This window comes from Macaca fascicularis, chromosome X (genome assembly GCF_037993035.2).
Source record: "Macaca fascicularis isolate 582-1 chromosome X, T2T-MFA8v1.1".
Taxonomy (NCBI): domain Eukaryota; kingdom Metazoa; phylum Chordata; class Mammalia; order Primates; family Cercopithecidae; genus Macaca; species Macaca fascicularis.
Genome location: NC_088395.1, coordinates 80481917 through 80501706, shown reverse-complemented (window position 1 = coordinate 80501706; position 19790 = coordinate 80481917). Strand labels below are relative to the sequence as shown.

Below are 19790 nucleotides of genomic sequence, written 5' to 3'. Positions count from 1 at the left end.
ACACAAATACAAAAATTAGCCGGGCGTGATGGCAGGTGCCTGTAATCCCAGCTACTTGACAGGCTGAGGCAGAAGAATTGCTTGAACACAGGAGGTAGAGATTGCAGTGAGCTGAGATCATGACTTTGCACTCCAACCTGGGTGAATGAGCGAGACTCTGCCTCAAAACAAAACAAAACAAAACAAAACAAAGGAAAGCATCTGTATACAACATTTGTCAAAACTTCAAGAGAAAAAAAAACCCTGTAAAATAAAAAGGTCCCATCCAAATAACAGCAATTTCAAAATGAGAAACACAAGAACCCTCAGAGCAGAAAAAAAAATCAATGCAATAATTCCAGCAATTCAAAAAGTCAGTGTGTTTACTTACCTACCAATGATTGCACTATGTCCTCAGCAATGGATTCTAAACAGTTTTGAATGTCTGAAATGACATAGAATTCAGAATCTGGATGGCAAAGAAGTTCAAAGAGATTCAAGAAAAAGTTGAAGTCCAAACCAAGGAAGCCAGTAAAATTATCCAAACGTTGAAAGATGACCTGATCATATTTTAAAAAAAAACCAAACTGAACTTCTGGAATTGAAAAATTCACTACAGGAATTTCAACATAAAATTAGAAGCATTAACAAGATTATATCAAACTCAAGGAAGAGTTTCAAAGATTGAAGACTGGTGTTTTGAATCAAGCCAGTCAGACAAAAGTAAAGAAAACAGAATTATAAAAAAGGAACAAAGTCTCTGAGAAATAGGGAGTTATGTAGATAGACCAAACCTATGACATATTAGGACTCCTGAGACAGAAGGAGACAGAGTAAGCAACATGGAAAACATATCTGAGGATACAGTTCATGAACATTTCCCTAATCTTGCTAGAGGTTGATATGCAAATTCAAGAAATTCAGAGAACCTCTCCATGATACTATATAAGACATTCATCCACAAAACACAAAATCTCTAGGATGCAGCAAAAGCAGCATGAAGAGGAAAGTTTAGAGTGCCAAATGCCCACATTCAAAACTTAGAAGGATCTCAAATTATCAATCTAACATTGCACCTAGAGGAACTAGAAAAACAAAAACAAACTAACAAAGCTAGTAGAAGAAAACAAAAATCAGAGGAGCACTGAAAAGAACTGAGACCCAAAATCCATACAAAGGGTCAATGAAACCAAAAGTTGGATTTTTGAAAGGATAAACAAGATCTGTAGATTGACAGCTAAATTAACAAAGAAAAATGAGAGATGATCCAAATAAGCACAATGAGAAATGACAAAGGAGACATTACAACCAATCTCACAGAAACATAAAGATCTTCAGACACTATTATGAACACCTCTAGGCATACTAATTAGAACATCTAGAGGAAATGAATGAATTTCTGCAAACACACAGGCTCCCAAGATTGAATCAGGAAAAAAAAAAATGGAAACCCTGAACAGAACAATAACATGTTCCAAAATTGAAACAGCAATTAAAAACCTACCAATGAAGAAAAACCGTAAACCAGATGGATTCACAGCTGAATTCTACCAGACATAAGAAGAGCTATTACCAATCGTACTGAAATTATTCCAAAAATAGAAGAGAGACTCCTCCTTAATTCGTCCTATAAACCAGCATCATCCTGATACCAAAATATGGCAAAGAAACAATGAAAAAAAACTTCAGACCAACATCCCTGATGAATGTAGATGCAAAAATCCCCAACGAATACTAGCAATCTGAATCCAGCAGCACATCAAAAAATTAATTCTCCACAATCGAGTAGGCTTTAATCCTAGGATGCAAGGTTGGTTCAACATATGCGGATCAGTAAATGTGATTCACCACATAAACAGGACTAAAAACAAAGACCATATAATCTTGTCAACAGACAGAGAAAAAGCTTTTGATAAAATCCAACTTCACTTCATAAAAACTCTTAACAAACTAGCCATCAAAGGAATATATCTCAAAATAGTTAAGAGCCATCTATGGCAAACCCATAGCTAACATCATATAGAACAGGCAAAAGCTGGAACCATTTCCCAGCTTTTTTGAGAACTGGAACAAGAAAAGGATACTCACTCCCACCACTCCTATTCAACACAGTACTGGAAGTCCTAGACAGAACAATCAGTCAAGAGAGAAAAAAAAAAGGCACATAAATAGGTAAAAAAGTGAAACTACCTCTTTTTGCTGATGGTATCATTCTACACCTAGAAAACCCAAAAGACTCTGCCAAAAGGCTCCTTGAACTGATTTTTAAAAAGTCAGTAAAGTTTCAGAATACAAAATCACAATATTTTGTGATTATTGAAAAAATGATTCTAAAGTTTTCTTTAGTTTATATGGAAAAGTAAAAGATCCATAATAGTCAACACAATATTTAAGGAGAACAAAGAGGACTGATACTACTTGACCTCATGACTTACTATAAAGCTACAGTAATCAAGACAGTGTGGAATTGATGAAAGAACTGATTAGTTATTCAGTGGAACAGAATAGAGAAGCCAGAAACAGACCTCTGACAAAAAGGTAATTCAATGGAAATTGTTGTCTTTTCAACAGATGGTGCTGGTACAACTGGACATCAACATGCAAGGAAAACTGAATGTATTCACATACCTTACACATTTTACAAATGCCAAACTCTTAAAATTCCTAGAATATAACACACAACAAAATCCAGGTGACCTTGGGTTTGGCAATAAATTCTTACATACAACACCAGAAAGCAAGATGCATAAAAGAAAACATTAATAAGTTGAAATTCATTAAAATTAAAATGTTCCACTCTACAAAATACACTATTAAGAGAGTAAAAAGACAAACCACAGGCTGAGAGAAAATATTAGCAAAACACATACTTTGTAGAAGACTGGTATCCAAAGTATACAAATAACTCTTTAACAACTCAACAATAATAACATAAACATCCCAATGAAAAAGTGTGCATAGGCTCCTCAGTCCTCACCCCACTAGAGTCTCCTCCAGAAACTGGTGGGTGAGGGAATTTGGAGGCCACTAAGCCCTCTTTTCCTTCAGGAACCATCCTGTACCCATGCCACTACAAAAAGGGGGGTCATAGGCCTGATCAGAAACCTCTTCAAAGAAGATACATAGAAGAAAAATAAGCTTGTAAAAAGCTGCTCAATATCATATGACTATGCAGAATTAGAAATTAAAACAATAGTGAGATATCACTACCTACGTTTTAGAATGGCCAAAATCCACAATACTGACAACACCAAACGTTGATGAAGATGCAGAACAATAGGAAGTCTTATTCATTGCTGGTGGGAATACAAAATGGCACAGCGACTTTGCAAGACAGTTTGGCAGTTTCTTACAAAACTAAACATACTCTTACCATATGATCCAGCAATCATCAAATGAGTTCAAAACTGCCCGCTCAAAAACCTGTACTTGAATGTTTATAATAGTCTTATTTATGAGTGCCAAACCTTGGAAGCAACCAAGAAACCCTTCAACAGGTGAATAGATAAACTGTGGCAAATCCCAAAAATGGAATATTATTCAGTGACAAAAAGAAATTAGCTATCAAGCCAGAAAAAGACATGGAGGAACCTTAAATGCATATTGGTAAGTGAAAGAAATCAATATTAATATATTCTATATAATTCCAACTTATATGACATTCTGGAAAAGGCAAACCTATGGAGACAATAAAATGTTAGGTGATTGCTCAGGATATGAGGGTGGGATGAAATAGGTGTAGCATAATGGAGTTTTAGGGCAGTGAAACTGCTATTCTGTATGATACTGTGATGATGGAAAAATATCATTATACACTTGCCAAAATCCATAGGATGTAGAACACAAAGAGTGAAGCCTAATGTAAACCATGGACTTTAGTTAATTATAAGATACCAACATTGGCTCACCAACTGTAACAACTGTACCACACTAATGTAAGATCTCAATAGTAGAAGAAATCAGGGTCTACAGAATCTGTGCTTTTTGCTCATTTTTTTTCCTGTAAACCTAAAATTGGTTTTAAAAATCTATTAATTAAAAATTGCATATTAAAAAGTGAAGACAAAGATATTCTTAAATAAAAACTGAGAGTATCTGTGGCCTGCAGACCCAGTTTATGTGAAATACTAAAGGAAGTTCTTCAGGCTGGCATCAAGTGACACCAGATATTAATTGGAATCTGCACATAGAAAAAAAAACATTTCAAGAAGCCAAATAAATTCCAAGTAGGATAAATTCAAAGTGAACCATACCAAGATAAAGTATAATTAAACTGTTGAAAGTAAAAAACAAAGAGGGAAATCTTGAAATCAGTAAGAAAGAAGTGACTTGTTAAGTACAAGAGATTCTTCATAAGATTAACAGTTATTTTCACATCAGAAACCATGAAGGTCAGAGGCAATGGGATGGCATATAGTATTTAAAGTGCAGAAATTACAAAACAAACAAGCAAGTTCTGTCAACCAAAAATTCTATACCGAGCAAAATTATTCTTCCTTAAAAAAAAAAAAAAAAAAAAAAAAAAAAGAAATGAAGAAATTCCCAGACAATCAAGGGCTGAGGGAGTTCATCACTATTAGGACAGCTTTTTAATAAGTTCTAAAGAGAGATCCTTAGGCTGAAATGAAAAGACACTAGACAATAACTTGAGGCATATGATAAAACAAAGAGAAATGGTAAAGGTAATTGCACAAATATATTTAAAAGCCAATATTGTATTTTGGGGTTGGAACTCTTTTTCCTGCATGATTAAGAGAGAAAATGATAATCATAAATCTGTTAATGGACACACAATACATAACATATAATTTGTGATAACAACAACATAAAACGGGAGGTATGGATATATATAGCAGTAGAATTTACATACTATTAAAGCTAAGGTGATATTAACTCAAACTAGTGTTTTATAAGTTGTTAATTGTAACAACTAAGAAAATAACTTGAAAAGATACAGAAAAGGAAATAAGGTACACAGTACACTAAAAAACCTCAATTAAACATAAAATAAATAAGTAATGAAGGAATTGAGGAACAAAAAACATACGACACGGAAAACAAATGAGCAAAATAGCACAAGTCCTTCCTTATGTGTTATGGGCTGAATTATATTCCCTCAAAATTCATACATTGAAATCACAACTCCCAGTATCTCAGAATGCGAGTAAGCAATGTACATTCACTGAGGGCAGTAAATGCCTACATTAAGAAAGAAGAATGATCTCAAATCAATAACCTAAATTTAGACCTTATGGAACTAAAAAGAGCAAACTAAACCCAAACATAGCAGAAGAAAGGAAAAAACAGAGTGGAGAGAAATGAAATACAGAATAGAACAATAGAGAAAATGAACAAGTCCAAAAGTTTTTTCTTTGAAAAGAAATTTGACAAACTTTCAGCTACAAGGATTAAGACAAAAAAGAAGACTGAGATGACTAGAATCAGAAATGAAAATAGGGACATTACATATCACTCTTACAGTAATTTAGAAAAAAATTAGAAGAGAATACTAAAAATAATTATAGGCCAACAAACTAGACAACCTAGATGAAATGAACAAACTCCCAGAATTGACTCAAGTAGAAATAGAAAACCTGAATAGACTTACAACAAGTAAATATTGAATGTGTAATCAAAAACCTATCAAGAAAAAAAAAATCCCAAGATCAAATGGTGTCACTGTTAGGTATATGTCCAAAAGAAAGAAAATTCTCCCAAATATTTAAAAGAAGAATAACAATCCTTCTTAAACTTTTGTAAAATACAGAAGAGAGGGAAACACTTCTTAACTTCCTAACTGAGGGGAAGGAAAATGAGAAATGGCTGCTTAATGGATATGGGATTTTCCTTGCAGGTGATAAAAAATTTCTGAAACTAGATAGTGGATGGTTGCATAATACTGTCAATGTAGTTAATGCCACTGAATTATACACTTTAGTTAAAAATGCAAATTTTACGTCATGTGTATTTTTCCACAAAAAACCATTATGCTCAGTTTTAAAAGCCCTGAAAGAGTACATATTGTATAAAATGTTCAAAAATGTGAATATAAGAGAGAAGGTAGATCAGTGGTTGTTTAGGGCTGGAAGGATTGGAGGGAAATTAGGAGTGACTAAAAGTGGTCACAAGGTTTACTCTTAGGATGATGGAAATGTTCTACAATTAGATTATGGTGATAGTACACAACTCTGTAAGTACATTAACATTCAATGAATTGTTCTCTTAATATGAGTTAACTTTATGTTCTGTAAATTATTTCTCAATAAATTATTTTGTAAGTAAGATGGCTGACTCTCAAGCTGACCGGAAAAGTATCAACATTAGCTTAATACCAATCACTGTACTTCTGCAGAGCAGATACAAATCCTACATTCAATACAATTAGCTAGTAAAGCTAACAAAAAAGAAAGCAAACTTATCAGCTTTTAGTATTAATATGCCATAAACATCATTTTCTTATATACGGCTCAAATGACTCAATGTTGACACATAAATTAACGGTTCAAAGATAGTAAGGAAAAGGCAGTCTATGACCAAGTTATAATACTCAATGCACTTGCTTTATGCATGTTGTCTTTGACCAAGAGCACAAAACGTATTTTATGTAAGACCTAAATTACACGTAGATTACATGTAATTTGCTTAATTCTTGGCAGAACTATTTGTCTCTCATTGCAAAGACTGATTTTCTTTTCCAAATGGCATAATGTATGGATGGGGCATTTGTTTCTATCATATGCTTTTCCTTCTTTTTATAATTAGCTACAAAAACACAGAATCAATCAGGACAGTGAATTACAACCTCTATCTCCTGAAACATCATATTCATGTCATGAGTCAGAAAGTAGTCCTTTCCTCTGACCATCTCTCTCAATTTAATAAGTATTAAAGCAAAAAAGGAAAGGATAAAAGTAATTTCAAATTTTGAGTGACAGCACGACTGAGGCTGAAACTGACTATGATATCACAGTTGGTTCAGTGGTAGATAGAAGAACAGGTAAATGAAAAGCCTCATTTCATGTATCATGTAGCTGTGAAATCCCACCAGAGCCAAGAGAGATTAGGGGGAACTCAAGGTACTCTGACCTATATTTCTTTTCTTTATCACCTAATTTGCTAGAGAAAATTCCCATGAATTATACTGCCAAAAAAATTATAAGGCAGACTATCTACATAAAAATTCTTGTCTTGGAAACATTTTCAATAATCGGCTAACATAGCATCTTCATTATTATTTCCATTTTATTTTGTGAGCAAACAGAGATATGACTTCGATAAAGCTAGATACCCAATTAGAGATGGCTATAGCAAGATGTCAAACAACAGCCCATAGGCCAGATCTGGCTTGCTGCCTGTTTTTGTAAATAAAGTTTTATGAGAACACAGTAATGTTCACTCACTTACATATGGTTATGGCTCTTTACATGTGACAATGCCATAGTTAAGTGGTTGCAACAGAGACCTCTGGCCCACAAAGACTAAAATATTTACTATTTGGTTTTCTATTCACTGCTAAAGAATTAAAATTCAGTGGGTTGTTTATTATACAACTTATGTGAACATTTCTTGTCTCAGGACTAGTCAATTTGATGTAAGAAACACGATGTAGTCAAGAGAATGCAGTGTTAAAGACAAAAACAAAAACAAAATAAAGCAAGGATTATTTTTGTGGCTGGGCTATTTGCCATGTGACTCTGAGAAAGTCACTTCACCTCTCTGGATTTATGCCCACACCGGTAAAATAAGGGATGTGAACTATATGAATGCAAATCATCCTTCCAATTAAACTATTGTAGTCTATTCAACTTATTTTACAGATTAGAAAATCAGTAGTGAATGTATAAAAATTCTTAATTATATTTTATATTTTTTCATGTAGACAGACATCTTTGAGTTGCTTTAAATTTCATCATAAAACCATGTTAAAACTAGTAGTATCCCGATTTTATAGGTGAGAAAACTTGAGGCTACAGAAAGAACAGTGACTTGCACAAGGTTACCAGCATGTTCTTAACGTTTTGCGGTCTAGTATAGTGTTGACAACATGGCACATACAAAATCAGAGGCCGTGAACTATAACGCTTACACAGCAAGGCAGATAATGTAAACTATCGGTGGTTTCTAAGATGAACCAGAGAATGTATGTTCTACTTAAAGGAAGCAGCCACCACTCAGAGCCAACTGCTGACATATAGCCATGTGGGTCCAGTATTGCCAGATCTTTAGATTTTACAAGAGGCTGGATATCATGAATTTTAAATATTCCAATGTTTAAATGCTGGTAAACTGCTTAAAATGTTTAAAAACAGAGTGGGCTGTATTTGGCTCATGGATGACAATTCATAAATCTATATTAAATAAATTTTTTAAATGGACAGATTTGCGAACTAGAATATACTGATGCCTCAACTTCACTATGAGCTTTTAATTATCCAAAGTAATGGAGGATAGCAGAGATCGGAGCATCAGTATTATCTTAGTTTCCATTGAATATTTTATTCAAAGTATTGATAGTAAAATCAAATAATTGAAAAAAAATGTTTCTCCTTATTTCAGGCCTTCTGGTGAAGGTATTAACAAATAGACAAAGTGTAAACAGGTCATCAGAAAAAGGGACAGTCCTGGATAATACAGAAACCAAAAAAAAAAAAAAAAAATCTGTTCTTAAGTAATTGAGATTAGCTGTATTTACATGAGGGGAAATTCAAACATGATTAATTCATACTGAGGCTTTAAAAATAATAGGGATGGGTAGGAGCTACTGATTTAGCTTTTAAAAGTAAGATATGACAATTAAGAAAAGGAATTTATGCTATCAGCTTTTTTTTTAATTTATAGAAAACCATTTGAGAATACTGTATCTGCTTTGACAAACAATAAACTAAGCAATGTTTAAAGTGAAGCTCTGACCTACTTGTGACTGCCAACAGAATCAATAAAATGCTTAACTTTTCCATTCAAAAAGTCATAGAGTTGGCAATATTTCATTATTTGTCTTTTTGAAGTAAACATTAAACCAGGCAAGAAAAGAATGGAGATGATAAAATAATGAGCGCTTCTTGGGAATATTTTTGGCTTTAATAAAATAACTGCACCACTAATTATTCTTCCACAAGACACTATAATTTTGAATCTGATTTCGTTGGCTACTTATTATATAAAAGTTTAAATGAAATCATTCATGCAGTACTAGGAAAAATACTTTAGGTAAAATGAATTAATTTTCCTCATTGGCTTCAATTAAAATGTTTTAAAGGTCTCTTCCCACCAGAGGAAAAAATTCACAAAAACTAAAGTGAAATTTTAAAGAAGACAAGATTAAGAGAGTACTCTTAAATCTATGACATAAGTAGTAACGCTATGCTAGCATGTTATTGTAACATGTTTAAAACTAAGGATTTGCCCTGCAAACTTTGTAGGTTACTCTCACTTTTGCCTTTCTTCAGATCAGAAGCTCTCCTTTATACCTGTAACTTGGAAATACCTTAAGTCACAGCATCAAGTATTTTAAAAAGAATAAGTAGCCCACTTACATTTATAATTACTTAGTATTTAACTTATACTGCATTTATGTGAAATGATGGAAACCCATGTTAAATGGTAAAAGTTGGACAAATAACAATGTGTCTGTTCCCAAGTTTCCTTATCTCTAAAAAAAAGATAGCATTGTTACAAGAATTAAATAAATTGTGTAAAGTACTTGAAAAGAGTTCATAGCACATAGTAAGTTTTCGTAAATGTTAGTTATTATTATTATTATACAATAAAACAGTTACTCACTCTTTTGTTGAGACAAATAACAGGCCATAGGCTGCAACCCAGTGTGCAACAGCAGCAGAGACAACCACACAGCAGCCATTTCACATTGACCGGGAGAGCCTTTTTCAAACATGCATTCACACGGCCAATGCTGGTCTTAAATTCTTCTGGGGCCACCTACAAGAGGGTATAATCTTTAACAGTTTGTGGGCAGCTTTTCACTATCTCTAAATCTAAGAAAAACGTTTATTACAAATAATTTGAGGAATCACAAATATCTAAATAGATATATTCCCCATAAATATGTTCACACACTCTAGGGTGCCACTGAAAAGCACAACAATATAATTTCATGTTCATAGAACTTAGCCTGATGTTGAAAAACAATCTTCTGAAATGACCACCAATAAAATGACTGCAATAAACTTGACAGAAAAGGATAACATTCAAGCTGTTTTCTTACCAAATATTCTCATTATCAAGGCAGTATAATTGATAGTCTCTAGTCATTATGAGTAAAAGCTGGGTAAGACTAGAAGCATAACACAACAATAAAAACCCAAATACTACTAGAGGAAATGCAATTAAAATCAGACCTTGGCAATATTCCTGGATTACTTTGAAAAAGGCAACTCTCAAACCCTTATTCCCTGGCAAATTTGCAATATAACAATTTTAACATTAGCCACTGTTAGTTACACTAACAAAAGACAATGCCTAGTGATTGCATTCAAAATGGCCTGTTAATATTCATTATAAAATGGACTCAGAACTGCTGTAAATTTTCAAAGTTGAAAGGTCTTTAAATACACAAGTTTAATATTTCTAGTTACTACCTCCTTTCCTGGAAGTGGCTGCTTGTGCTTCTCTGTAAACAAGGACAAAGTCAGTTCAAAGGCATGCACATGACTGGAATAATTAGATTTATACCAAAAATTCTGCTTGAAGGTTATACAATTCAAACGTACACTAAAAATACTTTGCTTTCAGTGAAATCACATTTCTGGATTACAAAAATGATTCTCTTTCATTTAGAAAGCTGTCAGACTATAAAGTTTACGAAAGAACTTTTAGCATCTGGCTATAAAAGCAAAAATTATGCAATTGTTAGGAAAAGTAAGGTACTATAAAATAAAAACCACATTAGCAGGTTAGGAATCAAAAATATAGAGCTTTACTACCACTATTCCAAATAAAAATTATACTTGAGGAATCAATGTATTACATTTTTGTCTCTTAATCAACACTGCAAAACATATACCTATTAGCAAATGTTATAAAAATACATGATCACAGAATTCAGCACTAAAGTAAGCTAAACATTAAGAATATAAGCTTTATTAGAAGCTTTATTAAAATTGTTCATGTCACTCAATAAGGTTAATTGCTTAGCCCATGAATCTGATTTTCTTACTAATATGTTAACAAACAATAGTTGTGAAATTATAACGCTCAAAACTTTGTTTACACGGAGCAAGTAAACTAATTTCATTCTCCATCTAGACTGTCAGCAACATGATATAAAGACAATCACTATGTGCAAAGAATTCCAATTAAATGGCAAAATTTCCAAGTAAATATGAAAACAAATTCAGAGAGCCTTGCCTTATAATTGAAATTAGAAAACACTAACAAAAACAAACTTAGTGCACTAAGCACACTAAGACAAACTAAAAACACTGAAAAACAGATCAAGAGACGTGAATTATAGTTACTTATTAGCTATGAAAAATCCAGCCAAAATAATTTAATTTTCTGAGTTTCAGTTTCCCACTGATAAAACGAGAATAATAATCTTCGTTTTATATATGTCACAGAAAATGTAAATTAATCCTTGGAGGTAACCTCCTGACCGAAATGCTTTGAAAAAGAAAGTCCATGAATCATGTCTCTGAGAAGGTTTGGAGAAAGAAAAGAAACAGCTCTCTTTTGTATGAAATCTCACCTGAAGGCAATGGGTTTACTCAAGTAACTATTAATATTCCATAGTTTTCCTATATATTATAAACAAAAGCATAATTTGTTTATAATCTGCTGCACGTTAAACTCAGATTCAATGCTCTTTAATTCTTCAGCAAAACAAAAACAAAAACAAAAACAAAAAAGCTCTTCTTTCTAAAAACAAGGTACCAAGTTTCTATCTTGAGATTTACCTCTCCAACAGCAATATTCAACTTCTTTTCTCCTAGGGAATCACTGAGCAACCAAATAGAAGTTAAAATAAAGAAAAAATATGTACATATTTAGCTTTAATCTATATTACATTACTGTCAACTCTCTTTAAATTATGTATCCAGAATATGTTTTTTAAACATGGTAAATTTTGATATAAACTCATGCAAATCATAAAATTATTAAATCTGTCCATTTACAAATTTAAATGTTTGTAACTGGAATTTACATTTTTATTTAAAAAGTAAGTACAAACACAGATGTTAAAAAATAAAACTAAAAGGTGCAGAAATGAGTCAGTCCAAAAGAAAAAAAAATTGTTTATAAGGAGCCTTAGAAAACAAAGCTCCACTTCTACCAGGGATGAATAGTGTTAGAAGACTGAGGGAGACAAAAGCTAGAGAATAAAAGAGGGAAGAGAAAACTGGCTTTTTATTTCAAACATTGTGAATAAAATAAATTGTATGCTGAGGTATACAAAATTTGTTATAAAATTTGCCTTTTATTATATGCTTCTGGAATTGAAAACAAAACATTACCTAAATATGTGGTCATTTTCCTTCTTTCCCGCCAACACTTTCTTCTTTTTAACATTTAATAGTCTCAATTTCTATTTTCTTACCATGGACAAATTAAAAACTAAAATATTCAAGTTACTAAAAATGAGAATTCAAATGTTTTGAGGTCATAAGACAAATATATTGAAAAGAAAAGCTTTTACTAGAGTTTCAAACAATAAACTAACATCTGCATTTTGACTTTAAAAGGAGGACAGGATTGCCTTTGAAAGAAATCTGTATTTGAGTAACAGTAAAAGTCATAAAACAGGGCTAAAGACATAAGAAGTGAGAATTAGTTTACTCAATTTTAAACAACGTGAAAGAAATGTTTAGTTAACTGTGTAGAATCAGGTTAACATTTTACTCATTTACTTTCATATAATTGAGTATCTCTAGCAATGAAGGTTAGATAGTAGAAGACCCTTACTTTCTAACTGAACAGTAGGTTGTAAAGAAACATTTCATTTCTTTTGGCTTTCTTGGAATGAAAAAAGAAAACCACACCATAAAGGTGGGGTAAAGGGTCATAATATTTTATAACAGGATGCAAGAGACTCTGTAAACAGAAGAAACTCTAAGGAAACCCCAGCAGGTCTGATCTGCTTCCTTCAATCATGGGGAACACAATCCTATCAATCAGGTGTCATACTGTATCACAATAGTAAAGGTCGATTTTTATTGCTTACAATCCCCAAACACTGCACACTAGTCTCCCTATAACACGGTTTAATTGTTTCAAGCTGAGGGCCAAAAGCTTTACTTTCTTTTCTAAATCTCTGTGGTTCTTTTATTTTCTGGTCACTAGAATCTGTGTGTATACATCTGCTCGATATGAAATATGGAAAACAATCTTTTCTGCACTTAAAATAAAAGGTTATCTTTTTGTTTGCACTAAAAGCATTAACACATAAGAAGCAAAAAATTAAAATTGAGCCACAGAGCTTGTCAAAATTGTTTTTTGAGGTTTTCAGACTTCCCTCTGCAACTTTGCTTAGCTCAGGCAGGCATAAAAACTATTTAGAATTGCATTCATATTGGAAGACTGATTTTGGATTTCGTAAAAGGTAGACTTTTTTTCTACTTTAGCTGTCACGGTTATTCATTTAAAAATATTTTAATGTAAGAGCCGTTAAGTCTCGAATTTAGACCTTTTTTCTTTTATTTTTTTCTCAGACACACATGAATAACGTTTGCCTTTTCTCTCCAGTTATTTGAGAAGCATTTTGATAATGCAAAGGAACATATACAAATGAAAGTGCCGGTCGGAGAAAAATTATCTCAAGGAGAAAATGAATAAAGCTAATGTTACCACCACGTGACTTTCAAAAATCAGGTCTTCAGAATTCCTTTTAGCGTTTTTCCCATCACCAAACACACGCTAAGAAAAATATCACAGTTATAATTTATACCTTATCCAACACATGATAAATTTTGTACACTATACATAATGTACACTTAAATAAATACTCAAGTCATTACGATAATGTGCTACAAAAACAATCACTTGAAAAGAATGGATATCTTTATGAGCAGCTCATATCCAGATAATTTAGGTTGTGTGAGTGCATACCAAAAGCAGCTTGTTATTCTTTCTTACTCCTCTAGTTTAAAACAGTCTACTACCTTTGGGGCCACTGGAATTTTTAGTTTCAGAAGGCTTGTAAATAAATGAGAAGGTGTGAAAAGATATTCTGAAGATTCCTTGAGCATATAAAATAGGCCAATTTCGAAAATAGATAATTTGTATGCCTGGGAATTTTATACACTGGCGTATTTTTTAGATAATTCATTTCTAGAATTTCTTGGACCTGTATTTCAAACTAAGCCAATGGTAAAGTTGGATATAACTACACCTACAATACATGCAGCAGCATCAAAGGAAACACGAAGAATAAGTTTTTTACTGAAGTTCTTACAATTCACATTCTTTTTAATTTTAATAATGAATTTACCATCTTTCTACAAAAATACATTATTATTCAAGATATATTTCCATAGCTACTTTATTCATTTAAAAAAACATTTATGATTAATTCATATAAGACAAATCTAAGTCTAGGCTGCTGCTTCAATTGGTAAATTATTCCAATTGATCAGGATAGGAAGGTAGAACGTACTAAAGAGTGAGCCAAAATCTCACACCAAAGGGTTCTTTGTGTCCTAAAATGTTAAATGGCCACATATTTTCTAAGGCTAACTTAGCCAGGAACTATGACCACCTGTTTAGTATTCGGTGGAATGATTTGATATTATACCTCAGAAGAGACAGAAAAGATCAACAGTCAACAGAACAAATTAGCGGTGAGACCAGAGAATAATAATGTATTCTCTCAGAATTAGATGAAGAAAAATTGCAAAAGCAATGAAAAATTGAAAGCCAGTGACTAAAATGAAAAGCAACCAGGGTGAAACTACAATACAATGATGAAGAATAGTCAACAGCAACTACAAACTAACATTGGGAAGCTAATAAGTACATGACAGAATACTAGGAATTTAATATATGCTCTCTCATTTAACTCTTAAATTAAAAAGTGAGGTAACTTTTCACATAAGAACTGAGGCTCAGAGAAGTGACCTGCCCAAGGCCACACGGTAAGTGACAGAACTTGGATTCCAACCCAGATTTGACTGCAAAGCTTGTTTAACTACTATATTTTATCTCAAGCTACCTCCCATTTTTCAAGGGGAAAACAAAGCAAATAAAGTGTAACATACCTTGCAGGGTTAAATAAACAGAATTTCTTATGATTTCAAAGATGTTCCTTGAAAAAAGAAATAGGTCTGCTGTCTACTCCCCCAAAGAGGCTGGGGGGAAGATTGTGATTAGGCCAAAAGCAAAAAGAATAAATACACAGTTGGAAAATGCATGACAAAAATAAGCAAATGTCAGTAGAAGCATCTTTTCTGGTTCTCAAAGAGTTTAGAACAAGGGACATTGAATTAAGAATAAATTAAAGTTCAAAAGGCAATATAGTCACACGGTTTAAAAATGAAAGCAATACTAAAAGATATACAGAAAAGTCTCATCCTTACCCTTGCCTCCATCCATCTCATTCCTCTTCTCCCATCAAAGGTAATAACTTTTATTAGTTTCATGAGTATCTCTCTAGAATTTCTTTATGTAAAAATACATTTATTAAAGGACTTATTTCTCCAATTTATTACACATACTAAACACACTGATTTTCATTTTGCTTTTCTCACCAACAATATGAGAATAATTGATGCTACAATAGAATAAAAAACCTGTTAGATGAGATAATTTTAAAACATGACCAAAATCTATACTGACAAATACCATTATTCTAGCACTAAAATTAAATATATTTAATTTAAAGGCTTCAAAATACAAAAAGTTAACTTCCTTTAACCCCAATCATCTTTTTAGCTATCCAAGCTTTCAACTGTTAACTATTTGGCAATGATTGAGTATTCTATATTACAATGGTTTTTCTCTCCTCTTCTACAATTGCTCAAGTAACAAACATATATAAATAACTTTTTGCCTTAGGCAGAGCCTTTTCCTTTGGGATAGAAAGTTCACATTATTGTCATAAGATGATCTTCCAAATATTGTTTCTTTTTAAAAACTGTATATATTTAAGGTGTACAACATGATGTTTTGATATACATATACACAGTAAAATGATTACTAGTCAAACACATTAGCATATCCATCTCCTCACGGTCACCTTTTTGTTATTTTGTGATAAGAACACCTGAAATCTACTCTCAGCAAATTTCCAGTGTATAATACAGTATTATCAACTATAGTAATCAGGCTGTGCATTAGGTTTTTAAATTTATAGTTTTGAATCCTAGTAAATCTTTGAATTTACTAGAAACTACTACTCAATGTAGAAAACCAGGGACTAGAAAGGTACTAATTTATTACAGTGAGTCCAATCTTACTAACTCAAACTATCTAAAAGTCAGAAAAATATCTAATAAAAAATTTAATTATTTTCATGTATAACAAATCATACCATATGGTACTTTAAAAATTAATAGTAGTGATACAGTTAAAAAAATAACTTTAACCTAAAAACACTGGAAATTAATGACCCAAATAAAAACAATTATAGCTACCTATGCTGAGAAAAAAAATGCAAAAGTGAAAAAGCTGAATGGATAAATAAATAATGGCTAGCATTAATGGACAATGAACAAAATAACTGGTCAGAGGCTGGTAGCCATGGCAACAGCTTTCAGACACTATAAACACAGCTTCCAACTACTGAGGCCTCCTATTACTTGACTTCATTAACAATGATTCAAAGCATTTGTCATAACAATGAGTAAGCCATACAACAATGCTTTAGAACTGAAAACTTCAAAGCAAATTCTCACTTACCTTCCCTGTTAGAACGGAGGGAAATTCAGTATCAAACTTGTTGCTCAAGCCAAACCTTCAAAACAAAGACAGAACAAAATATGTTCTACCCAGCATATTTAAATATTTCCTTTTTGTAAAAAAAAAAGTTATAAACCTATGCATTTTTCTTTTGGCCTTTTGATTTAAAAATGTGCCCTGAAAAATTTTTTATATGATATTTATAGAAAGCAAATCTTTGATTATTAATCCAAACTAATTTTTAAAAAGCTTAACAAAAAGCAAACATTAAAGTGGGATTCTAACTCAACCCATGATGTAGGATTAAAAAATAATAAGTTAAAGAAACACATATTGAGCTGGAAATGTCCATTTTTAACTGAAATGTTTCAGTTAAAACCTACTTTAGTTGATAACTGTTGGAGCTGGATTATGGGTACTGTGTGGGATTTCATTATACTATTCTTTCCACTTTTGTGTATGTATGCAAATGTTCCTAATAAAAACTACCCCTCCACAATTAATACAGCCTTTGGAACTACAGAGTTTGACCACTTGTGACCAGTTACTATTCAGATACTCAAAGTTTAATCCTTATGAATGGCTTTCACGTTTGTGCTCAACCAGTTTTGAGAAAACAGATTCCAGACTTGAAAACTCTCTTTTCCAGTACACTCAGTGAAATCTGCATTAAGAAGTCAAAATGAATTTTATGAGGCTTTGCTCACTTGCTTGTTGATTTCAGGGATAACAAAGGTCACTTCCTGAATGTTAGATGATACTATTTCATATTAACTACAAGTTTACATTAGTGGAGGATAGGTTGTAAGCAAAAAGGAAAAGACAGTAACATTTACTGAGAACTCCATATGAGGTGGGCAATAACAGTAACAGCTACTAATAACTATGTACTTACCATGGGCTAGACACTGTGCTAACTAAATATAGTCACATGCTACATAACATGTTTCACAGATAGACTGCATATATGATGGTGGTCCCATAAGATTATAAAGGAGCTAAAAAATTTCTATTTCCTAGTGTTGCCATAGCCCTTGTAATGTCATAGTCATAGCCTTCATAACATCGTAGTACAATATATTACACATGTTTGTGGTGATGCTGGTATAAACAAACTTACTTTGCCACCATAGAAAAGTATAGCACATACAATTACATACAATACATAATACATGATGATAATAACAAATGACCGTTACTGGCTTATGTATTTATTATACTATACTTTTTATTGTTATTTTAGAATATATTCCTTCTTCTAACAAAAAGTTAACTGTAAAATAGCCTCAGGCAGGCCCTTTTAGAAGTATTCTAGAAGGTACTGTTATCACAGGAGATGACAGCTCCGTGTTATTATTGTCCCTAAAGACTTCCCAATGGGATAAGCTGTGAAGGTGGAAGTGATATTGATGATCGTGTAGACCTAGGCTAATGTGTGTGTTTGTGTCCCTGTGTAGACCTAGGCTAATGTGTGTGTTTGTGTCTTAGATTTTAACAAAAAAGTTTAAAAAGTAAAAAAAAAAATTAATAGAATAAGGATATAAAGAAAATATTTTTGTACAGCTGTACAATGTGTTTGTGTTTTAAGCTAAGTATTATTACAAAAGAGTCAACAAGTTTCTAAAAATTGAACAGTTTATACAATTAAAAAGTTATAGTAAGCTAAGGTTAATTTATTATTGAACAGAGAATAGCATTTGAAAATAAATTTATTGTAGCCTAAGTATATGGTATTTACAAATTCTACAGTAGTGTACAGTAATATCCTGGGTCTTCACATTCACTTACCACTCACTCACTCACTCACTAACACATAGCAACTTCTGGTCCTTCAAGATCTATTCATGATAAGTGACCTATTAAAGGTATAACATTTTTTGTCTTTTATATTATATTTTCTCTGTACTTTTTCTATGTTTAGATACCCAAATACTTACCATTGTGCTACAATTGCCTATAGTAATCAGTATAGTCACATGCTGTACAGGTTTGTAGCCTAGGAGCAACAGGCTTACCATATAGCTTAGGTGTGCACTAGGCTATGCCATCTAGGTTTGTGTAAGTATACTCTGTGATGTTCACACAATGATAAAATTGCCTAACAATGCATTTCTTAGGAGGTATCCCCATTGTTAAGTGACACATGACTCTACATTACTTTTACGCCTTAAAAGTCTTCAAGAGAAGTATTGTCAACCCCATTTTAAAGACAAAGAAGCTAACATCCAGAAAAAAATTCAAAAAATAAATTAAATGACTTGCCCACAGTCATGTATTAAGTGGGGAAAACCAAAATTCCAATGTTGATCCCCTAAATCCTTATTTTATCCTATATTAAGTTCCTTGAGAACAGGAACTATGGGTTATTTATTTTGCTGTTTTCTATTATACCTAGCAGCATAATGAAATCTAATCAGTGTTGAAAAATGTTTGTTGAATAATAAACTACTGTACTATTTAACTGATTTATGGCACTTGGTTGTAGGGTCACTTTAAAAAATGTTAAGAATCAATGTCTGATTAAAACTCTGTGCAAGAACTAGAGGAACTGGGAAAACAAGAACAAAATAACCCCAGAGCTAGCAGAAGAAAATCTGAGAACCAAAAATCCACATAAAATATCAATGAAACCAAAAGTTGGTTCTTTGAAAGAATAAACAAGATTTACAGACTGCTAGCTAGATTAACAAAGAAAAAAGAGAGAAGATCCAAATAAGAGCAATCAGAAATGACAAAGATGACATTACAACCGATCCCATAGAAATACAAAAAATCTTCAGATAACTATTATGAACACCTAGTACACAAAATCCAAAATCTGGAGGAAATGAGTAAAATTCTGGAAACATACAAGCTCCCAAAATTGAATCAGGAAGATTTGAAGCCCTAAACAGAACAAGTTCCAAAATTGAATCAGAAATAAAACACCAACCAACGAAAAAAAAGCTCAAGACCATACTGAT

The 19790-nt window shown here is 32.4% G+C and overlaps 1 protein-coding gene across 3 annotated transcripts in view; it reads right to left on the bottom strand.

The window, feature by feature from the left end:
• Positions 1-19790, bottom strand: part of CHIC1 (cysteine rich hydrophobic domain 1) — a 117279-nt gene that overhangs the window by 86186 nt on the left and 11303 nt on the right. For 2 of the 3 annotated variants that reach the window (XM_005593963.5, XM_005593962.5), the window contains exons 2-3: positions 16828-16882; positions 9760-9915 (exon numbers count right to left, since the gene is read on the bottom strand). In XM_005593963.5, the coding sequence (XP_005594020.1) occupies positions 9760-9915; positions 16828-16882 (211 nt within the window). Of the gene's footprint in view, positions 1-9759; positions 9916-15506; positions 15589-16827; positions 16883-19790 lie in introns of all 3 variants that reach the window. The other variant, XR_012430282.1, reaches the window with a different exon arrangement.